A 24,068-nucleotide genomic window follows, 5' to 3' on the forward strand; every position below is an offset into this window, starting at 1 on the left:
TGAGATGAAAATAAACTAATAGTTAAAATTTTTTCTATGAAATATTTTATATGGCTTTTAAACTGAGAAAAGCTCTATTAGATTAATATGTTGGTTTTGTGTGAGCAAAATATGGGAAAAGCTGTTTAACTTTGCCTCTCATTTATTTGTTTAAACCCTAAATCTGAACCATAAAGGCATGGGCATAAATGACTTTGTGCATATTTAATCTCATTGACTTCCATGGGCTGAATTTTCTACAATGTAAGCCATATACATATAAATTTGCAGGATGAGAGTTCTGGTGATTTTAAAATGCCGTAATTGGTACAATGCAGTTATTAGCTCTTTCAATTTTTCTTTCCTTACCCTTTATTCCTTGACTTGTTTGCCAGTTCACTGTATATTCGATGTGTGTCTATAAGTGTGTAGATGTTTGATTGCATCTGTTAATTATACAGGCTTTTCCTCATGACTCGAATAATTACATTTTATGCCAACAATTTGGTTTTGTTTATACAACAGCTTTTAATGGTTTAATTTTCAGTGCAGTTTTAATTGCCTCTAGATTTTAAGGTGAATTGAACCAGTTGACTTAGTTTGAAAATAAAACATTTTACTGGCCTGTATTTGGGAAAAAAAAAATAAAAAGAGGTATCATACTTTGTAGGAATTACAGAAAGAATTACTTTTGTTCTTATTATTTAGATGAGTGTGTTGTGCTTAGCAAACAGTGGTAGTGTGATTTGTGCCTAACACTGTAAGGGCAATATTTAGATTACACAGTGCCGTTTCCATTCATAGGTCCTTGCCTGTTGTATAAATTTCACTTCAGTTGTGCCTGATGAGTTTTTGTAAGCTTAACTGGTACTAAAAGCAAAAGTCCATCCTGTGCTATTCTGTTGTACAAGTTCATAATGGTTTTGTGTATGTGCTGGGAAATCCATTGCAAGTGAGATTTCACATTAAGATGGAAGAGATTGCCAAATAAACTGTAAAATTTACAATAATTACAGTAAAATGTTGCTTTTCCAAGTGTAATGTAATGCTTATGTCTGGCTTTATTATTTTTATCAAGGCAAAGAGAGTCAAGCTCAAATGAATTTTAAAATGTATGAACTGCATTTTAGTGACTCTTCATGCTGGTCCATTTCCTCCTATTTTTACAGTATTTGGTGATCTTGTAGACATTATTCCCTCATTCACTTCCACTAGCAATGTTACTTCTATTGCTTTAACCATTCATGTTACAGGCTGCATTGTCTTTTTGCCCTTCCTACTTTATGTCCTTTGACCTCATTTTATTGGTCTTAATTTCTTGAAAAATTGACTGAAAAAAAGCAGGATTTTTTTGGGAACACATAGGAATTTAAGACATATTATAGCACATATCTTGTGGACTTCTTGTGTATCATTCTTTGGTCAGCATCTGTCAGGGTGTCATCTTTGTTTCTACTTCTTAATTTATTTTTTTTTAAAGATGGAAGCATTAAATTAAATTGACAAAGGATTAATATGATATAATTTTTTTCCAGTTTGCTCTTCCCTGTGCATGTGTACTATATGAGACTCAAAGTAATAAAGCTGCTTTCATAGTATCCTCAAAATCCTCACAATGTGTAATTTTCTTATATTCTGTTTTACCCTAAATCCATAGAGTTAGCATGTAGAATTATTATTTTGGTTGTTAATAAATAATTATGCTTTATTTGCAGTAGGCTCTGAATGCTTTTCTTCAGAAGGTTCAAACAGTATTTTCTGAAGAAAGTTTTCTGTAGCATAAAAGCATAGAGCAAAATGCAGAGATGAAATGCAGATGCATGGTGTGCAAGAATTAAAAATGAAATGCAGTGCTCTCAGTTGCAGCATGGCTTTCTGCAGTAGAGCCAACTTATATGGGATGGTGGACCCTCATTAACATGATTTTAACATTATCTTCATAGTGGTGGAATGTACTATGGCATGTCTGATAATGTTCATCTTTTCCTTTCCTCCTATATGGCATTCATTTCATTTTGGCTCACAGGAATGCACTAAACCTCAGGTATTGTAACTTACTGTGTATGGTCCACTAACAATTTACTTGTGGGTTTGCAGTGTGATGCCATAATACTGATGCGACATTATGACTAAAATTGCCTTCTAGCCTTTGCTTTGATAGTTCAGCAATCTCATTGTGATGTAGAAATACCTGTATGGTGGTGAAATTTACTGACAACACGATGTCTCTTGCCCAGCTTGATTGACCTTCCTTGCTTTGGCATCCTGTGATGTTTAGGAAATTAGAAGTATAAGCAAATGGTGTATATGAAATATTTAGTGTTTGGCAGATGCTTTACTCAAGTGTCTCCTTCATGACTCAGAGGACTTAATCTTTGATTTTGACTTAAAAAATTGCCCCCTGTCACTGTTTAGTACCTGTATGTCTGTAAAAGGGGGAAGTGGAGTGTGACAGGATGAGCAGTAAAGAAACTAAAAAAGGCTTTGCCATGGTGTTTCTTGCTTGTCTTCCATTATGATGGTTTCTACTGACTCATTCAGTATAAAGAGGCCGGATTTTCTTGGCAAAATATGTCTGAATGGCCATTATCTGAAACACAGCTTTGCCAAACTACAGAGAAGAAAGTGTCCAGATAAGTCAAGTATCTTGGAATGATACCAAACCAAACAAAATATGGAAGTTTTTCTTGGTATCAGACCTCAAATGCACTCAAAGTGATCTGAAGGTCTGAGTGGCATCTTTTAAACTTAAGTGGCATTTGCAGTTGCACTTGCCAATACCAAAATCAATACTGAGCATCCATCAGATACATTGTTTGATAAGAATGTGTATTATCAAATTGTTAAATGTCCCCACTTTTATGCTTGAGAAATATCTTGTGATAGAGCTGAAAAACAAATTGAAACTACTTAAGTTTTTTTAGGTTAAAAAGTTCTCCCTTTCTTCAAACATTGCTTTGGTCAATTTTCCTGTTATTTTTTTATCAGGAAATGTGTTCCTTTTAAAAGTTCCCCCTGTGCCACATTGTTAAATTAATTTATCTAAAACACTTAGAGAGTTCAAATTTCAATATATTTTCAGTATCATAGACAAGTGATTTCTGGGCTTAAATGCTCTTTTCCTTCAAAATGTATAGTGCACTTCTTTTAGGAATCCAGTTCCTTCAGATCAGTGCTCCCCAGTTTTTCAGTGGCATGATCCTAAGTAACCTATGGTCACTAAAACAGTATGTTTAAGAGTGATAATGTACTTCTCAAATTATGGTAGGGATTTGAAAGAGTTTGTAGTATTTTATAATGTACCCTAATATTTGAAAGATCATTTGAAGTGAAATCTAATGTTGAGTATTGGTACTTAGGCTTGTTACTTTTAGAACAAGTGTTGGTGGTTTCTAGGGTAAGGAAAATAGAAACTTTGTTGCATATGGTAATGAAATGAATGTGTTTTGCCACATAGATAAAATTACATCCTTTTTTTACCACCCTTATAGTGTGTTAAAATTGATCAGTTCTTTTTTGGGAAAGAAAGAAACAAACCAAGGCTGATAAGTTTGAGCTGCTCTCAACTGAATCTAGCAAATGTTTGCTTGAGCTTCTCATGTGTCAGAAACATCTTTAAGTAAATTAGTGTTAATGCCCCTATACTTAATAGCAGAAATAGGATTTTAACTTCTGAATGTAGATTTCATTCTGTGTGTATATGTACTTAAGGCTACATCCTATTTTTGGTGTAAAGACTTTGTTTAGAATGATTTGACTGAAACAACTGTGAACCCATTCTCTGAGAACCTGTATGGCTTTACTTCTGGTTTAGATTGTTGTTTGTTGTTTTGTTTTTAAAAAGAATACTTTAAAAGTGAATAGTCACCTATGGAATGATTTTAATAAGGGATAGACTATCTTGTAATATCTTACTGCCAGTAAACTTTGTGGCTGCTTCAATGCATCTGTGAAGAATTAGTCATGCTCGGCCTGAGTGCTGCTGAGCTGGCTATTCTGTATGTAATGTACGGAATATTTGGCATAAATTGACACAAGCTCATAAAGGAAAATTCACTTTGTCCAAAATAAGGTGCTGTTCTTTAGTGGCAGAGAGATTACAAGCAGTGTAATTTGTAACTCCCTGGTTTGTGATAGTCTGTGTCTCTCTAGACTTGGTTTGTAAACTGAGATGTGAGCTTTTACTAGTCTGTAGTGTAGTCTTTACTTTGCCAAAGGCAAAGTATCAAATCTGACTGGGGTGTATTTAAAGAGATGCAGGTAGGCCTGTGAGAATAGTGCTGAAGCACCTGCTGATAGCCTTGAACAGAAAGATGGTGTGTGGTGTTTTACTCTGTGTGAATCTCTCTAGATTTGAATTAGTTGACAGGCTTATGAAATTTGCTGCTAGTGCATTGTGAGCCAGCTGCTGAAATCACTGCAAAAGGGCTCTCTGCCTTTGGTAGCCTTCCTTATCCCATTCAGCTTGAGATTCACGTGGGGTGACAATCCCTTTATCCGGTGTTGGAAAGAAATGAGCGGTGGGCACAGAGCCATCGATAACCCCAGCTTCCACCCCAGTTACAGGCATGTAACAATTTTATCCTCACACACTGCTGTGGAGCACTGTCAGATGTGTTTAGGGCAGACAAATATTCCTTCTGGATTTTATTTGAAGGAGTTGACTGAAAATGTGAATGCGAGGGGGGCTGGAAATTGTACCATGTCTAATGTTGCTGAGTCAAATCTGATCTGCAGCCATGACTCCCTGAAAAAAATAAGTGTGAGAGTTTTTGCTAGCTTTTTTTGGTGTGTGTGCTATTTTTAGAAAAGGATAAGTGCCTACTCACTTGGTAGCAAATTGGAGAAAACTTGCTTCCTCCCCCTATCTTCTTTTAAAACTAACAGTGCAAAGCGTTGGCAAAGTAGCCTTTTTTTCCTCTGAAAAGGTTTGGATTCCCATTTCTGCCAAGAATCTAAAATTGAAAATTTATGTTCAGGTTGTTCTGTTTTATAAAACAAATTTACCTTTACCTTTCTTCTGTCTGCAAAATGGCATAATAAAACTGTTGTATATTGTATTGCTACATTTAGGATGGATTTTAAAAAAAGCCTTTTTTTTTCCTGCCTGAATTTGATGCAAAACTCTGGTTATTTTCCTTTATTCGGCTTGTGGCTACTGAAGTGATTTGGAAGCTTATAAAATGGCAAACAGTGTTTTCTGATTGTTAATATAGATGACAATTCCAAGAAGTTGATTCAATTTTTAGCACTTTGTTACAGAAGTCCAGTATAATTTGGGATGATGTTTAATGTTAAAAACCAGCAAAATGCCATTGCTTCTCTGCATGTTTGCTTATGTTGTAAAATAAAAGTTGCTGCATGTCCTTCCATGGACCACACTCCATATGATCATGATCATTAAATATTTCACATGTGCTTGCTTTTCAACAGCGTGGACTTTGCAGTGATGTAGCTTGATAAACTGTGTTCATGTTAATGCATTGTATTTTAAACAGTAAATTGATGCCAGTTTCATAGCATACTTAGTTGTCTTGTGGAATTTCACTTGTTTTAAATTAGTTTGAATCAGTAGAAACAGTTGCTAGACACCCAGTCTACAATAAATCTGTTTAAAGGAACACTGTCAAATCATTCAAGCCTGTAAATAGCTGCAGATTTTAATGCTCCTCATGATTTTAATAAATACATAGAACTTCCATTCTAATACAAGATCACTTAATAAAACAAAATACAAACAGCAGACTCAGTCATGAGTGTTCACATGAACAAGAAGAAAAGCTTGCTTTCAGGAAGAAAGAACCACATCTAAGAAAATTATTTGCTGGGACAGTGGGCAAGAAAGTGTGATAGACACAATGAAAGGCTTGACTTTGTGAAAAGGTATAAAGGATGTGTAGAGGTTGGAGGGAAAAACAATTTTTTAAACATCCTTGGCCTTAGAAATGTTGCAAGTGTATTTACAAAGGAAAACAGTGCCCAGAGAAACAGGTGGGAACAAATACACTTGATTGTCAGAAATGTTTGGAGCGCAGGATGTTCAAGGGTTTTGGCTTTAGAGACTCATATGAGTTATGGAACCTGGACTTATTTAAATAGATTCAACTTTGGAACTTGCTGGTAACTGATTTTCCCCAGATAGAGGAAAAATGTGAAGAGGAAGGAAGCTGAGAAGGTTCTTCTCTATGGCATAGGCAAAGTGAAAGCAAGAAGGTTGCTTTATTTATTTTGAAATAAAAGTTCAACTGAACTCACTCTGTTCCTTGTTATGACACAAATTAATTTAAGTAATGTCAGCAGAAAAACATAATTATGTACACACCTAGATTTGCAGAGTATTGCTGATGAGAAGTGGCATGGTATGCAGAGTTTTAAACTTGTTAGCATAAATAATGCATGCTTGTTTGCCCAAACAAATTTGTCTCTATTAATAACAAAAGAGTATAAAATAATTTAACATTTCTAGTGTTCATGTTGAAAACAAAATCCACTGTATTGATTGTTCTGTTAATAAAAGAAAGGTATTAGTTCTGAACACTGCCAAGTGCAAGTGTCCTTTTACCGGGAAGGATATTTGTTAAGTTGATTTTCTTCATTTATAAAATCCAGTGTGTAATTTCAAAAGCAACTGCTTTTATTATTCCATCATGATGATGATGTGCTCATGATTGCAATTGAGCTTGGTGTGCACATCATAATGGGAAGTAATACAAAATAGTAAATAGCTAGCCATAGTCCGTATATTTGAACACATCCAGTAACATTAATTCCCGGAGAGTGTGACTGTGTTATACATGTTAGATGCATTGTGAAGTGAGACACTACAAATATTGTGGGATAATTTTACCTGAAATGCAAAATGCTTGAAATGATTTGGGCAGCTCATGGTAACCATTTTTGTAATGGAAGTTGGATGTTTCTTCATGGGAGCATCCACTGGTAATGTTGCAATGGCAATAAGTAACTCCCATCCCTGTGTTCTGTGTGTTGTAGCAAAACACCACCTTTTAGCCTCACAGCTTCCTTTCCTTATCTGTGTTGTAAGGATTGTTACTGTTTCAAGTTATGTATTAAGTTTTGTGTTGTTATTATTAATATATGAGCAATGCTATAATTTTATTTTGTGTAGCATCCAAAGCAAAGTGAAATTGTTAGTTCATCATCCTTTTAGTAATTACTACTGGCAAGCTAATGCAAAATTAATGACATGCAGTGTGTTATTTACTCAACTTGCAGTTTCTGTCAGAGGTTATCTATTTTTATAAATTACATCATCCTTACTGCAGAATTCTTATATCCATTGGGATTTACTGTTCTTCCATTCCCTTTGGAAGGGCTCACATTGATGTCCTAACTGGATTTGTAATTGTGATTAGAAGTGGAAGCTTAGAGAAACATTGAAGCCATGCAGTACTTTCTGCATCTGAAGTGTCAGTAATATTTCTGAGGGTTTTTTTCCACATATTAATGACACTGGGTCCTGTTTACAGCTTGTAGAGTTGAAAATAACCACACATATGTAAAACTTTGGTTAATAACAGCCTAGATTTTCCAGAGTAGCATGATTTCATTGCTGATACTGACTTGTGATGTGCTCTTTAATTCTGTATAAAATAATTTTTTTTCTGGGATGTAGGGTGTAAAACTAAATGTGAGGTATGTCCTCAAAGCATAACGTTGTTCATGCAGCAGAAAATGGATTTTTCATAACTTCTTTCTAAATTTATCATTGCACAATGTAACTAAATACAAATGTTGCATTTCAACCAATTGGACTTGATGATCCTTGTGAGTTCCTTCTAACTCAGCAGATTCTGTGATTAAAACTGAGGAAAATTAAAAAAGAAAATATATACATATGTAAAAGTATATCCTCATTAAAATGGGGTGGTTCAGTTAGAAACACTGTTTGTATATAAAGTACATGTGGGGAAATGAGATCTGTCATATTTTATTTGTAGAATGCCAATACAGATCCTTTCAATGCTGGCATTTCTGTTCAGACCAGTATCATGAGTGATAATAGTAGTGCAGTTATTTGCCCACTAAAGAATGGAAAGAAGTTGTCACTTCATTTTTTCCCCAAGCATCTGAGCCACTGTTATGTGACCTGAGCTTGACATAGTGACTTAAAGATAAAATTATTAGTATTATTAGGTGTTTCTGAGTGCTTTTAATAAAGCCTTGTATTTCACTTGGCTAGTTTCAAATTATCATTTTGCTGAATGAATTTCAAAGCTCTAAAAAATTAACAAATTTAATAGTTAAAATATCCAAAGCAGCTAAGAAAGTATAGAATTGAAACATGGGGAAAATGTAATGGTCCAAGTTCCAAAAAGGCAAATGGCATTCTGGCCTGGATCAGCAGGGATTGTCACCTTGTACTCAGAACTGGTGAGGCCATTCCTGGAATTCTCTGCTCAGTTTTGGGTCTCTCACCACAAAAAGGACATTGAGGTGCTGGAGCATGTCTAATGTGTGATGGGTAAACAATTTTCAACTTTATTGGGTAGATGTATATATTACAGGGCCCAGGCTAGATCCTGCTGAGTGTAAATGCCATTATCCATGCTTGCATCCTTCACTGAGTAACAGTTCATTTCAGGAGAGCTAACAAGTCCTAAGTAAAGCAAGGTAGTTACCTTGAATTTACCACAACGTTTGTGTGTGAATTCTTACCTTGTCCTTCACCACCCTATTGTGTAGACATACTTGTTATGCACTTTTAAAATTCCTTGTATTTGCACTTTTCTGACGGAAAGATTTTTAAAAGTTTTCTTTTTTTTTTTTAACTTAAAAAACCTCCTTTTTTTTAGTGTAAGGTCTAGTGAAAGTGTTAGTATTCTGTTGTATGTGTAATGGGTATTGGGAGCTGGGCTTTAGGTTTGAGTGGTTAGGCTTAATTATATTTGAATTTTCAGACAGTAAAGTTTTAACATGCAGCTGGAACAGCTGGCAGGTGTTATGTGTATTGTTGATGTGCTTGGCAGAAAACCTACACATATTGTCTTCTCACACTTTTTATTATTTTATACACACGTAGATATATAAACATTATATATATGTCCTACAATATAAAATATTTTAATTTTCCTTCCTTTTACTTCTAAATTATGTATTACTCTTGAACACTAATTTGGTGAATGTAAAGGCCTGCAGCTAACTGGTTTTAAAGTTTTAAAATGATCTGTGGTGCACAAAAGACCACTTCAAAAGGAAGAATTCTGACATCAGTCTTGGAATATGAAACAGTGTAGAACCAAATTACAAGGGAAATTCAGTCTGGTAGGTGTAGTTCTACCTATTTTTATTTAACACTTCAGTATCTAGGTAGCTGATCTTGTAATTGCGAGGGAAAAAATGTAGTGTTACGTTTGCAAAATGGGACATCCATCAAGTGATGGTAGTTGGCTTCCTGATTTATTTGATTAAAGAAGAGGAAAGGGAAAGGGCATTCCTTAGACTTTTATATTAAGTTTTCTTTTTTTGAAGGATATGATATCGTGGTTTGACTTCTTTCCTATATAAAACCAATTTGGCTCATTTTGCTTGATAATTATTTTTAAAGTAAAGGACATGTGAAATTGCATGGGGTTTGTTACTGATAAGAGATCTGTATAAATTATTTCTGTACAGTTGCTAGAGGCAGGGCACAAAGCTCTCAAGATCTATTAGTGCATGGTGTGTTACACAAGAGAGGATATGCAAGAGCACAAGGAGAGAGTTTTCCCAAAAGAAAATGATCTTACACTAGTAAACTCTTCAGTGTTGATTTTAATTGGGAACCCCTGGAGTAGGCTCTTCAGAGAGTCCCCTGGCATGAGACTATGACTGGAGACAAAAACGAGTTATTTCCTTCCAACAGACAGCTGAAGTGAGTGAAAATTCTCTCTAACAGCAGCCAGCTCTTTCAAAGTTAAACTTCCTCAAAACAGCAGAGAAAAGTAGTAAGCTACTCTGGGAGATGTCCAAGTTCACATTAAAAAAGATGAACAGGCAGTCGGGTGGTTTTCTGCTGGTCCTGTCTACATCTGCGCCTTGAACAGAATTTCAAATTCTCCCTTAAAACTTCTAATTAAGACACTGTTAGAATCAGACACACACAGAATCACAAGGTTGGAAGAGACCTTCAAGATTATCGAGTCCAACCCATGCATTAACACCTTAATTAAACCATGGCACTGAGTGCCACATCCAGTTTTTTTTTTTAAACACATCCAGGTATGGCAACTCCACCACCTCCCCAGGCAGACAATTCCAGTACTTTTTCACTCTTTCTGTAAAAAAATTTTTCCTAATGTCCAACTTATATTTCCCTTGGTCTAGACTGTGTCCTCTTGTTCTGTCAGCTGCTGCCTGGAAAAAGAGACCAACCCTCACTTGACTGCACCCACCTTTCTGGGAGTTGTAGAGTGATAAGGTCACCCCTCAGGCTCCTTTTGTCCAGGCTAAACAAGCCCAGCTCCCACAAGTTGTTCCTCATCGGGCTTGTGTTCCAAGCCCCTCACCAGACTTGTTGCCCTAAGAAAAGCATATTGTGTTAGCTTAGAACAAAACTACTGCCCCTTCACTACTGCTGAAGTTATCCAATGAATAAATAAACAACAAAAACCAACAGAAAACCAGCTGGCATTTATAGGAGACTGAAAATTCTGGGATTTGTTTGTTTTTAATCCATTAATATTTCATACTGAGATATTAATAATTATTCCCCTGCCTTGGTTGGTCTCAGATACATTTAGTTCTGTGCCACAACAATCATCCTTGCAATGCAAATATGTCAGAATATTTAGAATATTGCAAATATTTCAGAACAGGTTTCAATGAGACTACTAATGACCTTAACAATATAGAATGTGGACAGTTCATTTGCCTCAGAAAAATATCTGAGTTTTATTTTTACATTTTAACAGTGAAGCGGTAGGATACACATGAAAGAGTTATGCAGTCATCCACCTTCTTTGAAGTTTTCCTACATTGTTCTACAACAAAGAATGTGAAATTTTAGGGTTGCCTCTCATAAGTGAACGACTTGTGTCCCTGGATTCCTGCTGTGAAATTGGTATGGAAACGATGACATGTGGGAGTTTTTGTGGATATTTTGTTAGTTTGTTTTTCCCCCAAGACAGTGGGCTGATTTGTATCTCAGTAGTGAACCTTATCCCCAGCAGGTATGGATGTCAAAGTGCTGTTTAGATCTGGTAAAGACAACTTGCTGCTCCTGTATGCTTGACATCATGATTCTTGACCTTAAAAGTGTGTCTGCTGTTTTGCTTCCATGCTTTTCTCCCCAGTTTAAGAACAGAAAGCACATTCTGACCTTTGCCGATAAAATTAATATGCCATTGTTAAATCTAGTCATTACACCAACCTGAGAAAATTTTGTAAATGTTGGGAAAAACTTCCATTTATCCTGACATAATGCATTTTTTCCACTACTGAAGTACTGAAACAGTTAAAGAAATTAAACTAATCTGTGACCATTCTTCCAACCAAAGTAATTAATATTGCAAAGCTTATGCCTAATTTTTAACTTTTAATAATGATAATGTATAGCTTTAAAGCCATGCATTCAACTTTAGGCTTATATAAGAATGAGCTCTTTGTTTTGTGTAAAAATCACAGGTAAATCAGTTAAACATCACATAAAGTGACTTAAGAAACATACATATATGTGTATGTAATATATGATTTTGACAGATATTATGGAAGTAAGACTTCTTGTCACATTTTGCATGAGTGACCATCCATAGGTTTTCCTCATATCTGTTCTAACATAGTTGGCAAACATAAGAGGATTTGATGGCAAGTTCAGATGAATACTAAATGATGAATGATTTAGATGAATTTTAGATGAATACTATAACTTGCTCCCATTTTAAGATGGACAGCATGCAAATAAAAACTTTGCTGTGCACAGAAGGTGACAAATGGGTCTGCTGTCAGAGGGAAGATTGGCAGTCTGTGGAACATCCAGCCAGCTGCCTGACTGCTCTGGGCTTGTCATTATTTTAAAGATCTGGATTATAGATTCATCTGCAGCAGCAGTTCAACAGAAGGGCATTTGTTCAAATAGTCTGTAACATTAATAAATGTGTTATCAAAACAGCACACACCAGTCCATCACACACCAGTCCATAGTAAGTCTTGCTTTGGTGTCATCAGCTGTGCAGGGGCATCCTTACAGTGATGGCAGTGCCACAGCCTTAGGAACTAAAAAAAATAACGTGGTGAATACTGTTAATTTATCTGTGTGTTTTGGCCAAAGTGGTATTTTAGTACCTTGGAGAACATGCTTGGTAATTTTCTTGTATTCAACAGTTTTATTTAAAGTTCTCAGAGTTCTTGAGAAAATACTAATAGGGATAGGTATGCCTAGACTGTCCCATGTCTGCTTTATGCTGATAAATAGGAGCTCGCTTGCATGAAATCAGATCATACGGCCAGAGATTTAAATTGTTGGCAATAAATTTGTCTGAATATTTTAGAATAAGACTTATGTATTGTATGGGATGTTTAAGTGTGTCGTAGCATTTTGAGTGAATTATTGTTCTGGTTTTTTAGTGGTTTCAGTTGGTGTTTTTAAATCTGATGGGAGCAACAGTTTGTTATGTAGTAATTTCTCTGGTAAGGTTAGTGGGAAGCCGAGAACACCAGCATTATAAAATTCAGAAGCATGCTCCTGGGAGCTTTAGCAGTTTTGTGTCCAATATCCCTGAGCTTAAATTTAAGTTTTAAACTTCTTTCCAAGTGAGGAGGATAAGAGACAAAGAAGATAGGTCTGCCTTATTTTCCTTAAAATTATGTACTCCATTCTTGCACTCTTCAATTTAGCTGTCTGTTATTCCACCTACACAGCTGTGTAATATCTGTGTAATTGTCCCTCCACTGTGAATGTTTTTTCTAGCTTCTGGAGTCATGCAGTGGCAGTAAATTCGGTGACCTTAGAGTGTTCTGTTTGTTTTTGACTAGGTACTTGAACATGAAGGAAATGATACTTTACATTATGTTTAAAGGGAAGGGGAAAATGTGCTGATAATTTCTGATTTTGAGGTACTTCAGAAAAAGAATGGTCTCTGTGTATGTAATCTGTATAAAAATTTAAGTACTTTTGTAAATAGTTGTGAGTTTAGGTAAATGCTTGAAATTGAGGAATTGAGGTAATCTGTCGTTGCAGCATTTGTCATTAACCTAACAAGGTTTAGTAATCCAGGCATTGTTGGCACTGCTTAGGAGAATGATATCCATGTGAGATGATGTTCTAGAATGTAAAATAGTTGAGAGATATTACAGTCAGATGATACATGCTGCTGAGATCTCTACCAATTTCTACCTAGAATTCAGTTTTGCTTGTGAATCCCTAATCCTATGGGGTAGTCCTAGGATGTTGTCCATACATTTGTAGTTGCTTTTGTAATGGATTTTTAACATTCTTTTCTGTGGCTCATAAAGGGACACTAGATTTTAATAGCCTAAAACCATTTGCAGAACTGTCTTGCCTTCCCACCCCTCCCCACCCCCTCTCCCCAAATTTTTAAGTCTAAGCAAGGAGTTCTTACATGGGTTTTGAAAAACCCATGAACAGAAAGTTCCAGGTTGGTTTTCTGTGATGTATTTACACTTGTTTATGATAGAAACTTTCCACAATACATTGTTCTTGTGTTTTACACTGATTTAAATTCCAATCATTTTTCACTGTACCCTATAACAATTCACTGGACTTCTACTTTAATTTTTTTTTGAAAATAAATTATATGAGAGTATTTTCTGAACTGAAAAGGGACAGTACGTACGGTCACAACATACCTGGAAATGGTTGCAGTTGAGGAGGAAGGAGTAGGGAAATGAAATTGACCATTTATTCTTCAAACTGTTTTGACTCACGAATTGTCTGTGAGTAGTGTTGTCTTCACCTAATTTCATAAATGTCACTTTTCACATTTTGAGGCTTATTTTTCTGTTTTGGAAACCACAACAATTTTGTCAGTCTGATGCATGTAAACATCAATTAAACTTCATTAGGTTAATAAAAATTTTTGCATTCATGGACAAAGTACTGGCTTAATTTACTAACAGACGAATAGAGGTATATAGTGGTGAACAGCATAAGTAGTAAGAAAGTGTTTCGTGGTAATGTTATATGCAAGTTTTGTGTTTCACTATTGTTTTGATGGGTTTAATCATGTTTCCATGTTACTTGTGAATGCTTGTGGCACAGAAACCTGTGCTGGATTTTAGCTGGAAATATCCACTGGTGCAGAGAGGATGCATGTTGATAGTTGTGTGTGTGACAGAGTTCAGAAAGTGGTGTACTGCCTTCCTGTGCTGGGGAGATGTTTCTGTTTTGGCAGAACTTAATTTTTTTTTTCTTGACATGAGCATAAAATACTCAAATTCTGCTCATGGTGTTAACCACAAGGCCACCCAATCAGACTGGAGAGGGTTTTAATTGCTTTGTCAACAAGTAGTATTTTTAAATTTTGTACTAGAAATGGTTTTCCTAAGCTTCCTAGAATTCATAAGTTCTGCTACTTCTAATCAACACTTCATCAGAAAATTGATTGTGCTCAGCATTAAACTGTTTTACAAGGCTTAAGCATAATTTAATGCTTTAAAATAATCTTGCACTGGCACATGACAAAGACTTACAAAATTCTAAACTAATTGTTGTAATTGAGCAATTTAAAGAATAACTTATCTTTTAGCTTATATTGAAGACCAAGGACATAAGTGTCATGAAACTCCCATAAATGTAAATACATATGAAACTGTGTCCATCGAAAAATTGTGCAAAAAATAGACTGGATTATTTCAGGATCTTCTCTGCCATTACTATAATTCATTTCCACTAATTTTTATAGCCTCATTTGCTAGCAATCATTGCCAGGAGTGAAGGAAATCAATGTGTAACAAACTAAGCTCGTTATCAGTGTACATGTTAATTTGAGGGAAGGCAGCTGCAGATTGTATGACATAGCATTCCTAGTATCCAATTTTTTTTCCTGTGTCTTTTGCCTCTGAAACAACTGTTAAGTCTTCTCTGCAGCATGATTGTACCAATACAGCGTGAGAAAGGGTGTAGTGTACATGGGAGTGACTGGGGACGTTTCTGAGTTTAAGACACAATTATGTTCTGAGAGGAGAATTATAAATGCCATATTTATGTCAGTCTTTTCCACAGCTCATATACCTGTGTGTTTTTAGTAGAATTTGTGTATTCAGGGCACAAGGAGAAGCAGCAGCTCCGTTCAGAAAGGTTTGCAATGGTGTTAAAGGTGTCTGGACATGTACCTCCCACACCCTGCGGGTGGGTGTCTCTGGCCTGTGAAAGGGCGAAGCTGCTGAAAATCTGAGCGAGCTCATCGAGTGCACTGTTTGTAAATACGTGATAAAAATGTTTACAGCTGGGGAGGAAGGGAGGTGATGTCTCTGCTTTAGCATTATCTTCTTGAAAAGTCATGTTCACTTGAGGATTTGGCGAGGTGAACGTGGGTCCTCATTCCCACCCTGACTTCAGTGATATTCTTAGGAGCCAGCAGCGAACGGATCCCTTCCCTCTGGGGATGCCTTGATCTTCCGAGGCTGATGCCAGACACAGGCAGGAGCTTGCTGTTTTATCTGCATTGTCCATCTCCACCTTAATGAGTGAAACAGTTAAGTATCAGAGGGGGCGAGCCTCTAGGAATGTGTCTTCCATTTGACTCGAATATTTCGGTGGATAAAGGGAGAGGGAGGGAGAGGAGAGAGAGGGTGAGACAGAGAAATCCACTTACATCACTCGAACTGCATTGAGTGTGTGCCTGTGTGCAGGTTAAGAGACAGACTTCAGTGTCTTTGCTTTCTGCAGGAAGCAGCAATGCCGTTTGTATCCTAAGAGGAATTTTTTATTTAGAAAAGGAAGCATTCTTTCTACCCAGGAAATGGCTTTCCTTGTGCGTTGCTATGCCAACTGCCTGCAGCCATGGTCTTCCAAAGTAAGCACAATAACGTAATTATATTGGCGTATTGCATTCAGACTCATGATTCTCTGGGTTTTTGTGTGTGTAACTGTTGTATTTTTGTTGCTGACTCTTTGGGCGGTAGAAGTGCTTGTCTCGATTGTGAGGAACAGGCATCATAAAATTAAATGCCCATCAATGTCATGCTGCTGAGATTAATTGTGCAAACTTGGTTAGCTGAGTGGAACAGAGATCACTGGTCACTACTCTGTCAGCATCATTAGCAGCCAGGGGAGGAGGTCCCTATTCGTGTGCGCTGCCCTGATTTTGGGGGAGTGCAGGGTAGTGGTGGCGGGAGGGGGAGGCTGCATTTGTGAGTGTGTGATTGCAAATGAAACAGGAGTATTAACAATGCTTGGCTGAGTGCTGGAGGCTGGTTCCTGCACCCTGACCAATATAATACTGTATTAAGCCTTTTTGAGGGAGTCTCTGTGCAGTCAGCCATTTTAGCTTTTTTTTGTCCTTTTTTTTTTTTTTCCCCTCCCTCCCTTTCCCATTCCTCAGGCTCAGGGAATGGTTTTGTTCCCTTGAATGGATGCTGGATATGTAGGGTTTCATCAGGCTCTGTACGTCCTGACACGCTTCGACTTTCAGTGTTGCAAAAATGGAGACGAACGCCGTCATTCGGATTGCTGCTCTGCACTACAAGTGCGAGGGGGGTTTTGAGCTTACCAGTAGTGACACTTTTAGCTCCAGCTTGGTTTCACCCCCTCCGCCTCTTTTTAATTTAATGCTGTAGAGGGTGACTTGCCATCCATAAGAAATTGGTACATGATGTGTAAATTCAGTTCATCTTATGTTTCTTCATTATGAAACCACTTGCAATCCCAGCTAACCATGGAGTTATGGGCCAGCAGGAGAAGCACTCAGTAAGTATTGCAAATTCTGTTTGTTCTATCAATAACCTGTCACGGGCAAACTGCATGGAGATTGAAGCTGCTTGTCGTCCTGCTCACTGCCTTTCCTGCTTGTGGATTTAATAGCAGCTTTGGAGGGAAAGCTGTACCTGAGGTGGCATTAATGTTGGTGGCTGTATTTGAAATTGTTTTTAGCTTAAAAAAGGCAACTCTGTAGGTTCTTTTTAGATGTTAAAAATTTACTGAAAAAATGCTGACATGCTTGGTTGGGCAGGAAGCTTTGAGCATTCACTTAAAATCATAATGCATTTGTTAAAACTTTAAAGCAATATGTAAGCTGTATAACAAGTGATATAATTGTAGGTGATGATAAGAATAGCTTTATTCTGTCTAGTGTGTGGTACTAGTGTAGTTTTGCCTTGTAGCATGGCGTTGAACATCTGTGATACACTTATGCTGAAATGCAGGAACTGTTAGTAAAACATGGAATGAACAAAAGGCATAAGTACTGATGCTTTCTAATTGATCCCATGAGTCAGCTACACCTTTGTCATGCTTTAATCCCATAGGCTGCCTGTGTTTATTGTTTGGGAAAAATGCATTCATAAGCAGAAGAGCAAACATTATTTAACAAGGCCTCAGGTGTCAGGAATTAGAAATTTAGGTTTTGCATGACAAAAAGGTTCTGTAAGTTCTATAAAAATGTACAGAACCTTATTGCTCAGTTAAAATGTTTAAACCTTTGTGCTGGATTTTATATGATTCAATATAGTTTTCAATCTTAACATTTGTTTCTTGAGAAGATATTTATGAATATGTGTTCTGTGACTACCGTGTGTTAGAATGTACATGGCAATGTGAACAGTATGTTCACCAGATACAGTTAAAGAATCGTAAATAGTGGGAAGAAGTGGTAGCATGAACTTCTTGAAGGAAGAACATGTTTTTTGCAAGAATTCAGTGTTGATTGTGTAGAAATAGAGAAAGTAACTTAGAAATGTTTTAGAATGTGTCCAGTGAATTTTTCTTACACCTGTAGCAATGTAACACAGTTTCTTATTGTAGACTGTTTTGTTCCTTTCTCTTGTTAATTACATTCTAAGAGTTCATGTAACCAAACCATTTGGTGTTCATGAAATATTTAGAACTTAATCTAAAAAAAAAAAAACCCAAACAAAACCCACCTTCTTTCCCTCCTGAAACTCAGCACTGAAGAAACTGAAATAGAATAGGATAGTTTGAATTTGCAAATAGGAATAAAATAAAAAAGCTGAATATGTATTGCATATGTTTTCCTGCTCTTTCTCCTTTCCAAAGAATGTCAATGAAAAGTTCTAGATTTACTCTGGTAGCACAAAAAGTTTAACTGATATCAAATAAGTGCTTATAGATAAAGGAAAAAAAAATAAACTGGCTTTTTAGGACTTCACATTACAAACTCTGTCCTATTCTAGTTGTATAACTTTGAGGTATTTAAATCACAGAGATTAATTTCACTCTCCAAAATGGAGACTGGACTACAATGTAGGAATAGTAAAAGGAAAAAGGTCAAGGCATTGCTTTAGAAATGTCCCCATATATGCAAGAGAAAGAAATCATACTGCCTGACATGCAGCTGCAGATTTAGCATGAAAAAAAGACATAGTTTAAAGACTATATAGAACTTTAAGGACACAAACTAGGGCAGCAAAAACTGCTGCTTTAACAATGAAACTTTTCATGCCTGTTCACCAGGTAGACATTATTTTCCTTGGAAGGTAAAACTGAAAGATGTAAATTTTTCGTAGAAAGGGAAGGGAGGCTTGGAGTTCCAAGGCATAAGACTTTATCTTACTTTGCCTAAGAGGAAAAACTTCTTGAATTAATAATTTCTGGTAATGAGTTATTTTCATGTTACTATGTTCCCAGAATTCTAAATATTTTATTGATATCTGACTTGAACTTATTTCAAGGAGGGAGGCTTAATTGCTTCTGTGACATCACCACCCAGAGTCTCACAGCTTGAATTGCTGGAACTGAATGCAAAATTCAGTTCCAATCTGGAACTGACTGCAAAAATCTCCTGTGCAAGGTTTCACAAGTTTCTGTGAATTAATTTTACTTAATACTGTTAAATCATAATTTCACACTAGTTGAGTTAGGGAATGAGGGATATGGTTTAAATCTATTGTTCTCTGGAAGTGGTATGCAAACTTGCCATTGTGTTAATCATGGTGAAAATGGAGAAGAAAAGTTAAAAATGCTCCTGTGTTTCCTAGATTTTTTTAATATAAGAAATAAAGTCAGGAGCATCAATCAAGTCTTACATGCCTCATATTTTATAAATTGGAGGAATTTGAAGCAGCGCTACAAGCACATATCTGAAAGTGATGTTCCTTGATACACAACTACTGTCATCTGTTTAACAGGGAGTAAAATTATGCTCTGGGTGAAAGATGGCAGAGAAATGAAGGGAGGGTTGTTGCAAAAATACTTCTGCTTAGTTCTTGTATTTGATGTACTTTGTGTAATTAAAGGAATTTTAGAATAGTTTGGATTGGAAGAGTCCTTAAAGACCATCTTCTTCCAACCCCTCTGCCATGGACAGTACACCTTCCACTAGACCAGCTTGCTCAAAGCCCCATCCAGCCTGGCCTTGAACACTTCCAGGGATGGGGCATCTTCAGTACACTCATTATATTTGGCAGTGTCCTTGCTGGTTACAGGAGTCCTCTCAACCAGCTTTGTAGGGCTTTCATTATAATTTTCTTAATCTTAAATTTTAGGAAGATGAATGGTGTTGCAAAAAATATTGTTTTGTGGATGTTCAAACAATCTCTTGAAAAGCTACATGCATTGCATCGTCCACCTGGTTTATTAGGTGGAAAAAAATCACAAGAAGGTCTAGTGCATGAAGGTTCCCACTGTAGGCTTGGGCTTTGTCAGGTGTTAGCTTTTGATCTCATTTCTCTTTTTCCTTTGTATCTTTTGTTTGTAGGAACTTTATTCAAGGTCAATTGAAAAAACAAAATTAAAAAATTGACAGGTATAATGACTTGTAAAAATGGGACTTGAGATGCATAGTTCGTATATGACTGTGTAATGATTAACAACTCATGAATTGCACAATACATTGGAGTGACTTATGGACAACCTGTAAGAAAGTATATTTTTACTTCAGGTGTAATTAAAATAAAGTCTGATAAAAAAGGACAAGTTTTGCTGCCGGCACAGTGACACTTCTTTAGTGATCATGGGTGCTGCAGTCTTTGTGCTCAACCTGTCTTGAATTACTAAAAATTATTGGAAGCAGTAAGTCAGATTTTTGGGTTGTTCTTACCATATTTTAATTCAGAAAGATTTGTGGCCATGTGCTAGGGGTCTCTTCCCTCCCAGGAAAGAGAAGGAAATGAGTGATATTTTTGAGGAAAAATCTTGAATGGGGATTGTTCAAATATGGTTATTTTAGTTTGATGTGTAGTAAAGGTGCCTGTTGGCAGGTTTTCCTAAGAAATCTAGAACTATACCAGAAATCATTTTCTGTTACTGGAAGAGATCATCAGTATTTTTCCTTGACTCATATAATAAATGTAGTGTGATATAGTTATTTTGTCCTTTGAGTGAGCATCACACAGAACTACTAATTTGTGGAAAAGAGGTGTGGTGTTGTGATCAGATGGCTACAGTTGCTAAGCTTTTGCTTGTTTCTGGAAAAAAAAAATAGATGTATGAAAAAGCTGTGTCTAGGAAGTAGTGACCTGTTAGCTGCTGCAGCTGCTGATGTTTATGATTTTATTCATCTTGAAGAATTACATTGCTCTGGGATTTGATACAGATTATCATCTTTTGTTGTTAGGCACCTTTATTTTCAGCACTTATTGAAACCAGATTTCTGGTTTGGCTTCTTCTGATTATTCCTTTACTTTTAATTTGTGTATTTTTTAAAAAAAAATCCTCTCTGGAGGCCAATAAAGGGGTTGTGGATTCTTCATGTGATTAGAAATAGTGTTTCACCTCTTTGTAAGTGCATTATGATAGAGTCTTTAATTGCATGACCATGTATCTTCTCCAAGATTTATCTCAAGGTGGATAGCTTTGTAATGAGCAGCTGTTTGGTGTTTTGGGCTAGCTTCATTGCTCGAAAGGCCAGGTTGTGTTTATGGTGTACTATTCAAGTCTTACTCAGAAGAGAAAAGCATAAATATTATTCTCTTCTGTGGCTTTTCAAGATGCTCATAACTACAGCGTTCAGGCAAATAATTAAGGTATTGTGGGGGTGGCATTATCTTAATTTTTCACTAAGGTCGGCTGAAGCAAATCTTTGGCAAAACGTAAGGGCAGCATTTTGAGAGCTTAAGATGGTCATTCCACGGCACAGGAAGGTCTAAATAGGCATTCAAAGGATGGATTTTGATGGTTGAGTTTTCTATATTGGCCCAGTGCAGGCACTCACAGCCTAATGATCATATGAAAGGTTGATTTTAAGTGACTTGCCTGGCATCCTTCCAGAGATCTGTGGTAGACTCTGGCTCAATTCCTGTTCTGCAGGACAGCATTTAACTGCAGATTTCCCCAAAAGCTTATAAATGGCAAAATTTGGGTCATTTCAGAGGAATGACTGTGAATGCATTTAGTGACCTGTAGAGATGGCAATGAGAGCATCCTTGGCACATAGAAGATGTCCTGCTATCTTTCTGTTATGGTTTCAATGCCTGGGGATTGCACAGCATATTTCAAAGTGAGAGGAGAAGAGTCAAAAAAACCCAACAAACCCTCAAAACCATACCCAAAAGGCTGCCATCTACATGTAATGAAGTAGCTAAATTTTTTTCAGGTTGATGTGGGTAGTTGGTGTTGAAGATTGCACAGTAGGGCAATTTTTAGCAAGTTTATGAAGTAAGAGAGTTTCAGGCCTCACAACGTATTCAGTATTATGGCTCTGGTTTATATTCTAAAGTGGCCAAATGTAGTGGTGCTGTTGCAGTGTTTGCAGAGTGATGTTTTTGATGCTGTATACTGGAATGTGGCATTTATAGTCACAATGCAGATGTGAACTTGAAAAGGAAAGTCAGCTTCTTCCAAAATGCTATTTTGAGACTGAGAGACTAAAGCTATTTATTATTACTGAGTTGTTGGCACTCCTGCCTCATCATCAGATGTGCTGAAAATCTAGCTGAAGTTGAGAGCTGCTGGTACCCAACAATTATAGAAAAACAAAAGCTATCCAAGCAACCAAAAATCCCAAACATCAAAAGAAGTAAAAAATCCTAAATCCCTTAACATAGTGTTGACTTGCTTCTGATTCTATGAGTTAATAAAGGCATAGGAAGTAGAGAAACTCTAAACAGCAGAGATAATGTGTTGTGTTAAGTAGCCTAAATTAAAAATAAGTTAAATACGGAATGGACAATATGCACAATGAGTAGCATGAAGTTCATTGTAACTAGAAGCAAGCACTAAGAAAACTGAGGAAATCCTGTTCCTCAGTATCTCAAGTTCATTATTCCACCTGCAAAATAATTGCAGTCCCTTGCTGAATACTGGCTCAAGGGTTTTACTCAGTGGTACTTACTGCTGGTACTTTATTTCCAAGTGATGTAAACTCAACAGTTTATCGAACAAAACAGCAAAAATATTCCAGTGAGAGGAAATAGGTTAGATTTTTTTTGAAATTTAATTTTTAATTGTCTAAGGCAGGGGATCTCAGTGATATGTAAAGAAACATGTAGCTTATAAGAGGATTAGAAAATGCTGTCAGTTGGGCTGCTTTTTTCTGCAGTCATGATTGCTGCTGGTACTACTCCAGCAGCAAAAGCGAGGGGAGATGTCTCATGTTTTGTATTCCACTGCTAACATGACCTGAAGCTTATCTGCAAAATACTTCTGTACTTGATAACTTTACAGGTTGTCTGCAAAATCAATGAAATATCAAGAGATAGCGGGAATGATTTAAGAGTATGAGCATTAGGAACTATAATTTCTAAATTCTAAACTAGAATTGCATAAACATTTAGGCTATGTTCAGACCATCAGCACCCTGGGATCATGATGTTGGTGCTGGAAACTCTGAAGTATAATTTTTTTAAGATTATTTGAAGTTTGTTTTTCTTCAATTGTCTTGCATATTTTTTATTCCTTGCTGGATTCTAGGCTTTAAATTGCTACAAATTAGCCCTTAACAACATCCTTGATGTTTGAAAAACTGAGCTAATTTTACTAATCCCTCATTGAATACACAGTGGTGTGATTTTTGCTTGACTGAAATAAAGACAAGATTTTTAGGATTTTAGGGCTATTTTATTAAAATCTGATTTTTATTTTTGATACTTTAATTGCAACAGCAGATATATGACCAGATAACTAATTCTTTAATGTACTGCTACTTTTGGATTCTTGGTAGCTTTTTCTAAAATTTGAAATTAATAGAAGTAATACTACTAGAAAGAGGAAAAAAAGAAAAACACTTCACAGGATATTTTAGGACTTCTGCAAGTGAGTGTAATACTGAACCAGTGTTTCCAGTGTTTGAGAAATATAGTTAATATTAAGGATTTGAGAAACAAGAAATATGAATGTCTTGAGATTTACCCTTGACTAAAGAATCTTGCACCCACCACACTTCATTGCCAATATTGTATTTAAGAATGTGGTAGCTGTAGAGCAAGAGAAGTGTGGCATGACTCCAGCAGTTCTGCAGAGTTTTTAGGATTCTAACTTCTGCATGCTTAATCCATCAGTCTGTTACAGAAATGTCACTGGCACTTGCATGGTATCCCAGAATTGGGTAGTTGGTGGTTATTCCAATTTTGTCAGCTTGCCAGTAGTCTCTTTGCTGTTCATTTAGAGATGGTGATGATTCAGCTGAGAACCAGGAGAAGAATAAACTGTGCTGAAGGGGTCTCTGCTCAGTGGGTTACTTGTGAAAGCTGATCCTGAGCCCAGAAGCTAAAATTTATTGGAATGTTTATCATTCCTTCCAATCCCCCTGCTTTGTATGAGAATACTAGAAGGACAGATGAAGGACAAGAGATTGCATTGCTATTATGTGAGTGATGTTGAAGGTAAATAGCTTTACATTATAATAGTACCTGACACAAGCAGTGCTGCTGCTTGGTCCCTAATAAGTCCGAGGTGTAGGGATGGAGATCAGCTATTGCCTAGATTTATTTGATTTTGTCACTTGGGAAAGATGAGGGTTCACAACATTCGGTGAAATAACTGGAATATAGGAAGTTCTGTGGGTATATTTTTTGTA

At 36.4% G+C, this 24,068-nt stretch overlaps 1 protein-coding gene across 8 annotated transcripts in view; it reads left to right on the top strand.

Annotated features, from left to right (window-relative positions):
* Positions 1–24,068, top strand: part of RAPGEF2 (Rap guanine nucleotide exchange factor 2) — a 128,397-nt gene that overhangs the window by 41,429 nt on the left and 62,900 nt on the right. For 4 of the 8 annotated variants that reach the window (XR_005626590.1, XM_039699991.1, XM_039699990.1 and 1 more), the window contains exon 6: positions 2,006–2,023. The exons of 2 other annotated variants lie outside the window; for them this stretch is intronic. Coding sequence is in view for 5 of the 6 variants with exons in the window: in XM_039699991.1 (XP_039555925.1) it covers positions 2,006–2,023 (18 nt within the window). In the remaining variant the exon portion in view is untranslated. Of the gene's footprint in view, positions 1–2,005; positions 2,024–15,925; positions 15,954–16,442; positions 16,847–24,068 lie in introns of those variants that run through there. 2 more of the 8 variants (XM_039699994.1, XM_039699993.1) reach the window with 2 other exon arrangements.

This window comes from Passer montanus, unplaced genomic scaffold (genome assembly GCF_014805655.1).
Source record: "Passer montanus isolate IOZ18808 unplaced genomic scaffold, ASM1480565v1 scaffold14, whole genome shotgun sequence".
In the NCBI taxonomy this organism is placed as follows: Eukaryota; Metazoa; Chordata; class Aves; order Passeriformes; family Passeridae; genus Passer; species Passer montanus.